Source organism: Vidua chalybeata, chromosome 8, assembly GCF_026979565.1.
Source record: "Vidua chalybeata isolate OUT-0048 chromosome 8, bVidCha1 merged haplotype, whole genome shotgun sequence".
Classification (NCBI taxonomy): Eukaryota; Metazoa; Chordata; class Aves; order Passeriformes; family Viduidae; genus Vidua; species Vidua chalybeata.
In genome coordinates this window covers 13577907-13588433 of record NC_071537.1, presented here as the reverse complement: position 1 = coordinate 13588433, position 10527 = coordinate 13577907, and the positions used below count along the sequence as shown (strand labels likewise).

At 44.2% G+C, this 10527-nt stretch overlaps 1 protein-coding gene across 3 annotated transcripts in view; it reads left to right on the top strand.

Annotated features, from left to right (window-relative positions):
• The first annotated feature begins 6467 nt into the window (after positions 1–6467).
• Positions 6468–10527, top strand: part of FBXW4 (F-box and WD repeat domain containing 4) — a 59826-nt gene continuing 55766 nt past the window's right edge. Inside the window, exon 1 of one of the 3 annotated variants that reach the window (XM_053948798.1) lies at positions 6468–6985. In XM_053948798.1, the coding sequence (XP_053804773.1) occupies positions 6735–6985 (251 nt within the window). In that variant the 5' untranslated portion in view covers positions 6468–6734. Of the gene's footprint in view, positions 6986–7035; positions 7335–10527 lie in introns of those variants that run through there. The other 2 variants (XM_053948797.1, XM_053948796.1) reach the window with 2 other exon arrangements.

Here is a 10527-nt window from a genome sequence, read left to right as displayed (position 1 = left end):
GTCACAAAACTGTGTGAGGTGCCCACCACCCAACCATGCATTGTCCAACAGATGTTAAAGCCATCAAGAGTGTTTGCTTCCAGTTCCAAAGGAAAACATTCTCTATTTTGGGACCTGGGTTTTTTTTTTAAACTGATCTAAACAAACAAATAAAAATAGTCTTGGAGAGTGGGGCCTTACGTGATCATAAGAAACTGTGTAAATGAGGATCTAAGGCCTGTTCCCTGACCCATAAACTGGGTTAGCAATCAGTGGTTCCTGCAGTTTGTTATTGTCGTCACAAAACCTGACGTTAGGCTGCAGACTATTTAAAAATCACGTGTACTACCAATGCGGGGTATCTAAACATACACTTATTGCAGTGACAAAGCATTAATTGCTCCTTCTAACAATACCTGAGAGACTCAGTCACAGCAGAGGTCGTGTTGTGTGAGGTACTATAGGGGCACAGAAAGGACAGTGCTTTCCCCAAGGTGGGTACAGCTGAAGACCCCAAATCTATCATGAATCTGTGTGGTAGGACTGTGCACAAGTATGACGCTCTGCTGCAAGACTAGACTGTGTGGACAGTGGGATACTGTCCTTGATTTTTTTATATATATGTGTGCTTCATTTGTAAGAGGAGAGGGGGTAAAACCTGCCTTATGGGTTGGCATAAGCTGAACTGAATAGAAAGAAAGGCTGTTTCTAGCACCAGCCAGATTCCTGTTGCTGCACTGTAAGTCTCTTAACTTCAAATTAATGAAGTTTGTGTTTCAGTAGTAAGAAATAGAATTAACCAGCAAGAAATAAAAAAATGTCAGCTTCCAGACTGAGAAATCCTACTGTGAAACAAAGGATAAATAGTGAAATGTTTCCTCTGACTGTAGAAAACAGAGAAGTGAGCCTAGATAATAATAAGTCGAATAATTTTGCTTATTTGTAGTTGTTGCAGGTAATTAGGCTCTGTCTTGGTTGCCTGGTCAAGGCTGACCCAAAACTATTTGTAGGATTAGGTTTGCTCACCTTTCTTAAACAAATTATTAGCTTGTAAGTGATATGACAGCAGAGAATCCTCCAAGAGCAATGAACCCCTCTGTACCCATGGACACAGGATAAGTCAGGGCACTGTCAGAATTGCTCAAGGCAGGTGAGGAACTGCACAATATAGCTGTGTAGGTGGAAAGAAAATGCAGGATAAAACAGTATCACAGTCACTGCTACACCAAAGATATTTATATTGCTTTATAAATACTCCAAAAAGTTTTGGAACTACCTGTGGAATTAATAATAACTGAGCTGAGAATCCCTAGAAACAACTTTGTATGTCTTGATCTCACTCCCAAAAATGCCAGCGGTATTTGAATGTTTAGTTCCTCAGGTTTTAAGTACGAAAGGAAAAAGCCCCTAAAATATCTTCATAGGTAGCCCCTATAAAAGAACAAGATTCAAAAGCATTCCTTCAGGAGATCAAGGACGGTCCAGCCTTTGAAGCCTGGAGGATTGGGAAATTTAAAGATCTTTGTGGCAATCATATTGTGCCATTAGAAATCTACCATTTGGAATTGTAAAGCGTTTAAAAAGAATGATTCCAAATTCCACAGCTGTCTGGTGAATGACAACTTGATGTGGCCTGGGGAGGAGGAAGAAGGTCATTGTTGGGAAAACAGTTAAAATGAACATTTTCTGAACCGATGCTTTAGATAATACTTTGATAAATGAGGTTTAAAACAAATAAAATATTCTGGGTGACTTCCTGGGAAGAACAGATTAGTAAAACAAACAAACAAAACTCAAAATGCGAAGACAAGAAATAGGTATATGGCTTGTACTTAGCAAATAATAGAGGACTGTTTAAAATAAAATGCACAATAAACAGAGTCTGAACCAGCAAGATGAGACACTCTGCTGGCTATTGCACTGCAGTTTTGCCAAGCAAGAAAGATTCTGGAGGGCTCTGTTTATTTTGATACACTAAAATATTTGAGAATCCCTTTTTATTGCCTTTTTTTCCCAAACCATTCAAGCAGCTCAGCTGCTTGATCAAAACACAAAAGCATTGCATGTGCCTAGCAAGTGGGTAATGAAAGTGATCCCCTCGGTTTAGTATCTTTGTCAGCAGAGTGTAGTGAGAAAAGTAAACAAACAGCATCACTGATGACAAATTGATTTATGGAATTGTTTGTTATCATAATTTTCAGCATAATCATGACTAAAGGTCCCAATCCTGTGGCTGTTAAGAACATTGTAGGGACAGCAGCTAGCTGTGTGCTCATAGTTCTCATCAAAAGCTTCTTGTGGATAGGTTTTAGAATAGGGTCTGTTGAGAATATTTTTAAGGGAAGATTTTTTCATCTCCCTTTAACAGAACCCATATGAAACAGCTTCTAATCCTGGTTTCTTCTGGCAAATATTTTATAGGTAAAACCAAATCAATATGTATAATTTGGGAGAAAATTTAAAAGCAGAAAATTTGCCCCCAAATTCAGCATAACCTTTTAATTTTATCCTCTTTAATCCTTTGATAATTTTTGTGCTTCTCCTACAGAAAAGCAATTTTGCTAATCACCTTTGTGCCAATCCCTGCATTCCTGACAATAGCGTGAACTGCTTCCATCAAAGTCTTTGATGTGGGAAAGACACACACACACACATATAATCTGAAAACAATTCAGCTCCTTGGTTCTCAATGGTGAGCACTCTGCTTTAATAGAGTGCAAGTTCTGTGGAGGTTTCTAATCCTTTCTGCCAAACAGAAGAGACACAGTCAGGTAGCACACCTTATTCAGAAGTTAAAATAACATGTTACTTGCTCTTAGAGAAAATCAAAACAACTCAAGATCAAAAACGGATTCCGCCAACCCTAACGGGATAGACTTTCTACTCAGATAACTCTTGATCTAAGTGTGTAACAAGTAACCTGCTTTAATCCCTCAAAGCGATGGTGTTACAGATAAGTACTGTAGTAGCAGAGGAGGTGTCTTAAGTTTCAGAAATACACAAAAGCATTGGTTGGAAGGAAAAACAAAACAAAGAGCTGTCCACATGAATGTGTCTTTAGGTGGAAAGGTGTATTTGAGGGCACTGCAAATAATAAAACCCCTTGAAGACAGAAAAAAAAATGACAGGCAGGTATTCAAATGGTGTTTCTTCAAGTTGGATTTCACTGACTTGCGCTGTTCAGGCTTTGCAGATATAAGCCCCCTGATTTTTAGTTTACAAGCCGTGATACTGGAATGGTCTGCTACTTCAGCACAGAACCCTACCCCTCTTCTAGAGGTTCAGACTGGTCGTGAGCCATGAAAAGGACTGGGATCTTTGTAAGATTTGGGAAAGATACATTATTATGCTTACACTACACTGAGCACCTGCTTCAAGTCCTTTATTAGAGCATGAACAATGCAGTGCAAAATAATCATGCTACACATACAGTTTTAGGAATGGTTCAAACCTTCCTTAGTTCTTGCTCCTGCAGGCACCTACATAAGCACTTACTTCGGCATAACTGCAAAGAGTAAGGCTATGGGTTTCTTAGTCTGCAGTTCACAGCCTTGTGACAGCTCTGCAACAGGCAGTATCCAAAACCATGCCTGAGAAAGTGTGTGCAAGGGTATGCAGTTGCTGGTATATTTCTCTAAAAAAAGAACCCAGAGAAAGTAATGGATGACATCTACATTTTGGGCAAAAAATAACTATTGTTACTATGTTGTAAGACAATTGTCCATACTTGAAAACAATGCCATATTTAAGAGGAATGTAATTTTTTTCTTCATACTGCTCTGTGTCCCCTGCTTGGAGCATAGTTGACCTTCTCCAAGATTCCTGAGTGTAAACACCTTTCATCTTAGCCAAGTATTTCACAGTTGTTTATACCTTGGGTTACAAATTGGAAGGCACTAAGGCCCCCCTTCTTCACATGCACTTGTCCATACCTTCGATCCAGAGGGTATCCCAGAGGGTCATTCTGCACATGTACTTTGCACTCAGGTTCCTTCTGGTCTGTACCAAGTAGTTTTCCTTGGTAAAGCAGCACAGCCAGAGGCTGGAGACTGTACACTGGAATTTGGGTGCCACACAGTGCAGGGAGACATGCACTATGCACATGCTGCCTCTGTAGAGTAAGAGAGTCTTAAGACTAGAAGAGACCCCTTGGACTGTCTTGGTTTGATATCCTGAGTTAGGACTCTCCAGGTCAGTTCCTGGTTAAGTTTTAGCAGTTGTGGTCAAGCCTCTCTCTCTCTCTCTCTCTCTCTCTCTCTCTCTCTCTTTCTCTCTCAATATGGAAAAAAACCCGAAACCAAACCCAACTGGTACTGTTTTTTATAAACCCAGTAATGGTGAATCTACCATAAATCTTGGTAAGCTGTTTCAACAGTTGATTTTATTCACTACAAAAGCACACTTCATTAATGAATTTGTTTCCCATCACCTTCTGTCAAGAGATCTTATCTCTTTGTCTGTTAAATGGAAGATCCAGATTTTTCTTCCTGTTTCAGTGCTCATAAGGTATGATCACCTCACACCTTAACCTTCTCTTTAGAAAGCTAAAGTAGATTGAGCTCTTTGGGTCTTACTACAAAACATGTTTGACAGTCTTGTAATCATTCTTTACTACTCTTCTTTGAAACCCCTCTAGTTTTTAAACATCCTTCTTGAAGTGTTGTCTGGACAAACTATTTCCAAAACAGTCACAACAGAGTCAAAACCAGAGGTAAAAGAACTCCGAGCTCCTGTTTTTTTCCCAGGACAGCACTAGCCCTTTGGTCACAGCACAGCAGAAGGAGCTCACATTCAGCTGATTATTCATCTTAATGAAGTCTTTACGGAATTGCAGCTTTGCAGGATAGAGTTACGTCCTTTCAGTGTGACCTACATTCTTTGTTCCTAGATGTGAGACTTTACATTTGGCTTGATTGAAATACATATGATGTGATTATGCCTACATTTAACTTAGGCCTATGCAGTCATAAGCATCCTTCGCCTCTTGCCCCATGCTTTGTGCCTCCTACAAAGCTTTGCTAAGAAGGATTTCAGATTTTTTTCAGATTGTTAGTAAATATATTAGTGTAAGGTGCATAAGTAGTCTTTGTGGGATCCTACTAGAAAAAGACCAACTTGATAATAAGTATGCCTTTACAATCACAATTTCAGACAGAGAAGTCACTCAGCTTTTAATAATTTTAATGTTTCAGACAATATTGTAATCTGTTACAAAAAGAACCAAATTTCATATCATCAGAAAGACATAAAATTTACATAAAACTGCATTCACACACAGTTTCCATAATGTTAAGCAAAATTTGTTGTATTACCTCCCTTTCAGCTGGCTACTTAAGTCCTGTACTAGATGTGCCATTATTTCACCTGAGCTCAAACTCAGGTTGAAAAATCTTTAAATGCTTCAGACATCACTCCTTAAAAATGCTGATAAAAAATCTGCTGCCTTCTGAAGCTTCCCTGTCTTCCAGGGTATATAAAATTCAGTGTAAATGGACCAGAGAGCTCCTTATCCAGCAGTTTTGAACATCTAAAATACGAGGCTTCCAGACCTGGTGATTTATTCATAGGAGTATTTGGGAGCTTCAGATTAGACAGACAAGATGACTTTCTGGAATAGGATGCAAGTACTGTCAAGTGGCCTGTATACTATGGTAACCTCATTATATACTGAAATTTATTATCCTACTCCACCCTGCAAAATGAGATGTTGATTGTGGTGGCTAAGTGATACCTGTTCAAAGCATTCTAGGCAGATGATGAACTTGTTACAATTTATCTTTTTTTTTTTTTTTTTTTATTCTGAGGGAGAAATTTCCCCAGGATTTCAGGCTTCTGTAGACTGGAAAGTATTGTAAGAAAGAATAACACAACACTAGACTCATATTTTCCTGCTCCACTGTCCGTGGAGAGCTACTCTGCCACTTTGGACCAGAATCCTGCCTTGTCAGTACTCCAGGCTCCTGTGGATGGCAACAATGACTCAGTTATTATGAACTGTTCTTTCGAGGTGGTGTGCTTGTGTATGTGTACACACACGTGTGAACTGTGAACACTTTTCAGATCTCACTCTGTGGAGCTCTGGAGGTGGAATGGACTGCAAGGAAGGGTGCTGGTAAAAAGCCAGCCCTAAATCCATTGTAGCAAGGCCTGCTCTTATGTGGGGAAGACCCTTTCTTTTATGTGTCACAAGAATCTTTGAGTGTTGAAAACTGCTGTGCAGCACCAGATGACCCCTGCTGTCACTTCGTGGGTGACAGGCGCTCCTGACCCTGGTCAAGGATAATTAATGAGCATTAAATCACCTTGCTGTTCACCTTCCTTTGCAGGAGTGCAGTACCTAGCTGGTGTTGCTCCGGGTGGTGAGGCAGATGTTCTGGTTACCTGGGATCACCATTCCCACCATTAACTGTTCACGTTATTAACAAATACTCTGATCAGGTGACATCGCTAAGCCCAGATCGGAAGATACAGACCCGTGAGCCGGTCGTGGCGTGTCGAGGGGGTGTGGGGGAGGGCAAGTGGCACAGGGGGAGTCCCAGCGGCTCCCGTTAATGAATTAATCTGCTAACGAGGGTGGGCTCGGCGGCCCGTGCCCCCTCCGGTCCCGGCAGCCGCCTCCTCCCCCGGAGGGGGCAGTGACAGGCAGCGGCTTCTGCCCCATGTGACTGGGGAGCGGCTGCCCCGTCCATGGCTTGGCCTCCCCCGGGCAGCAGCAGCTCCGGCTCCCGGGGAGGAGGGGCGGGAGCTGCTGCTCCATGGGGAGGAAGGGCAGCCCCCGATCCCCCCAGGCAGAGGGGGGATCCCAGGCCGCCTCCCCCCCCTCCCCGCTCTGGGCCTTACCTGAGGAGCTGCTGCTCCTCATCTGCTCCTACCTGGACGCGCAGGCCTTAGGCCGCCTGGCCCAGGTCTGCCGCCGACTGCGCTTCCTCAGCAGCCGCGATGTCCTCTGGAGGCGCATAGCCCGCGGCTGCCTCAACTCCGGCTTCACCCAGCTCGGCACCGACCTGTAAGCGCGGCCTTCCCGGCGGAAGGGCGGGGAGCGGCGGCGGCGGCGGCCCGGAAAGGCCGGGGATGCCGCGGCCCAGCCGGTTGCCAGGGCCGCGCTGCGCTCCTGGCGTGGCCGCCGCTGGGCCGCGAGGGGCGGGGGACGCGGGGCCATTCCCGAAGCGCGGTTGCGCCGCCCTTTCCCTGCGCCAAGAGGGGCGGCGAGGGCACGGGAAGGGCCTCCCTGGGAGGGAGCGGCCGATGGCGCACACCAGGGTGGCGGGGCCCAGCCCCGGCGCTGCCCGGAGGAGTTGGGGGAGGCGCCTCTTGTCCCCGCGAGGGAGCGGCGAGGATGGCGGCGATTTCGTGGGGTATATCACTGTCAGGCCCAGCGGCAGTGCTGGAGCGTGAGGCCCTCTCCACGTCTGGAGAACTGTGTCCAGTTCTGGCCTCCTCAATACAAGAAAGACAGGGAGCTCTGGGTGGGGGTCCAGCGGAGGCCACGAAGAATGATAAGGGGTCTGGAACATCTTCCCTGTGGGGAGAGACTGTGGGAGCCAGGCCTCTTTAGTCTAGAGATGACTGAGAAGGATCTCATCAATGCATATAAGGCATTTCACATCTCAAAGGCAGGTGCCAGCAACAGGATGAGTAGCAACGTCCACAAACTAAAACAAAGTTTCACCTCAGCATGAGGAAGAACGTTATGCTGAGGGTGGCAAAGCACTAGAATGGGCTGCCGGGGGAGGGCCTGGAGTCTCCCTCTGGAGACATTCAAAACCCACCTGGCCTCATGGCTGTTTAACCTGCTCTAGGTCACCCTGCCTTGGCAGGGAGGCTGGACTAGATTATATTCAGAGGTCTTTTCCAACCCTAATAACTCTGTGATTTTGTGATTTTCTCAGACCCCAGACCCCTCCAAACACTGAGGCCTGGGGGCTTCAGGCTAGGGGAGGTTGGAGCACAAGGAGATGGATGGAGCTGCTGTGTGCAGCTGGCATGGATCCTGTATGCCCACACACCCTCCCCACTTCTGAGCAGTGATTCCTGCCATGGTCTTGAAAACACCTCAGAGAAGAAGCTGCAAGGGAACAAGGATGGCATCCTGGGAAAAGGCTGGAGAGTGGGCTTAGTGCATTCTTATGTGAAAGAGCTTTTGTGGGTCCCCAAGAACACATGTGTCTTAAGTTCTCACAGAGCAGCTTGCTGGTATAAATGGTGATGGCTGGCACAGAGCAAGTGACTCCTGGACTTTTCATGGCTTCTGGGTTTTAAAGTTTTGTGAGTAGGAATTGTTTGAGGTTTTTTCCCCTGGGGTCTTTATTTTTCCCCCAGTTCAACAGCACAACACAGGTTAGGAATAGGGTCAAGCCCTCTAGGTTTTGCAGTGTGTAAGACACCAGCATCTTCTTAGATCAAGTTCCTTTGGGGCTTGGGCCTTGGCAGTGGTTGGTGACGATCCAGAGTTTGCTTTTCCTCTCTCAAATTTGGCTGTGTACCAAATGCCACTTGGAGGCAACCTCACAAAGTGGACCTGCCTTCCTCATTTAAGGATCCCAAGAGAAGTTTGTGTTCTTAGGATCTACAAATCCCTTCCTATGGCTTCTTTTTAGCTGCCAGCATGGATCTTGTTTGTGATTCAGTGACTCAGTATTGTTTCCATAAACACTGTGCTGACATGACTCAAAAGAAGGGATGACGAGTTTTGACCCCTCTTTTGCTGTCTGATGTTACTGTCTCATCAATGCACAGACTTTAGAGAAATGTTTATGGCTTCTGCTGGCAGGAACAGAAATTTGCTGGTGCTGAAAATCCTTGTGTTGGGTTTTCAGGCCAGCACTTCAACCCACTCAGTGTTCACAGGTTGGAAGTTAAGCACAGTTCCCTTGGAAGTCAGCAGGAATAAGCACTGTGGAATGGCTGTGCTTTGGACTCTTGTCTACTGTGATATATGATTTTGTCTCCTGAGGAAATGAAGTTCTGTATTTTTCATTAAGAATAAGGTGATACTCTGCTCCTTCAGTTGCAGGAGGGATCAGGTGTACAGCAGAGCAGGTGCAGTGTGTGTAAGGACCACCACTTCCCCCTGCAGAGGAATGCAGGTCTATAAACAGCTACAGAAGAGATTTGCTAGGTCAGAGGGTTTCAGAGAAGGAAAGGTTGCTTGAGTATCATGAACTCACCAGGATTTCAGTGCTGTTAGATTTGCTATGAACAGGGTTTTTTTTTTAGTAATTCTAGGATGTACTTCTGTGCTGTGTCCTATTTTCAAGTTTTCCTCAAACAACTCCATTACTGAGAGCTGCTTTTAGCATTGGTCAGCACTTCCTTGGTCCCGGGGAGTTCAGTCATAGGTAACACACTCAGTTACATTACAAGTGGTTATGAAGAAACCTTGAGATATATCTGGAGGATGATTCCTTTAATTAGTTCTAACTTCATAAAAGGCTCAGACAGTCCAGTTCCTTGAAATAGTGTAGCAAATGCTATGGAGAATACCTGAAAAACAAACACTTGTTTTCCCTGGGTGGAGATCCGGCATATGGGGGCAGTTGCAGGAGTTTTACTCCAGTAGGGTAGACAGTTTGGCAACAGATAGAAGGCAAGGGCATATTGCAGAACCAGGAGGTCTGCATATCTGAACACCTGCAGAAGAACCAGTATGGCTGCATGTGTTGAGTTGTACATCTGTAAAATTTGTACTTAGCTGAAGAAGAGTTTAATAGTTTCTGTGGCAGCGCAAGGGTTTTAACTAGCTATGTCTCTTCTGTAGCACTTGCTCCTCATACATGTCTCCAAGATCAAGAGCTATCTCCCAGGTTGCTGCTCTTGCAATTGAGAGAGTACAATTAGCAGAGATACTGTATTTTATTTGAGTAATCAGTACAAGGTGGGGAGGGAGTTTAGGCAAGCTTCTGTGCACAGTGTCCTCCTTAATATCAATTTTCAGTGGAACCTGGTAGATTGCTTGTTGAAGGTTAAATTTGAGCTGAGCAGGTATTTAAGCTAAAACACTACTGTGAAAATAGAATGGAGATGAAGATGTTGGGTAGCTGGACCTTCTTGATAACCGCTTTCTTAGCGATATGGAATAACTCTTGAGTTTGTCAAACCTGGCTTTGACTCACTCAGGAGCTGAAGCTTCTATTGCATGTTCTGGCTAATGTTGCATGAGGTGAACACTAGTTTTTACTTTTGAGAGGTTTTTGTGCAATACTGTGTGCAGTTGAGAAAGCAAAGTCTGGAACCGTTTATGGTTAATATACTTAATGAAATAACATGCATGGTTCTCACATTAGATCTTAAACTGATGGTCCCTGGGAGGCTGGCATAAGTTAAAAACTAGTCTAGGGAGTATTTACAGTTTAAGACAAAAATCCTTCTCAGAATAGTTTGATCATTTCTGCTGTTAAGTGGCTTTTGATAAGCCATCTGGTAATGCTTTGTAAATAGCAATAAATTTGAGCCTAAAGGAGATAGCTGTGAAACTTAACTCCTGCCTCCAGTTTCCCATTTTTAAAAAGGTGATTAACTTGAAAATGACACTATTTCTTTAAAATGCTT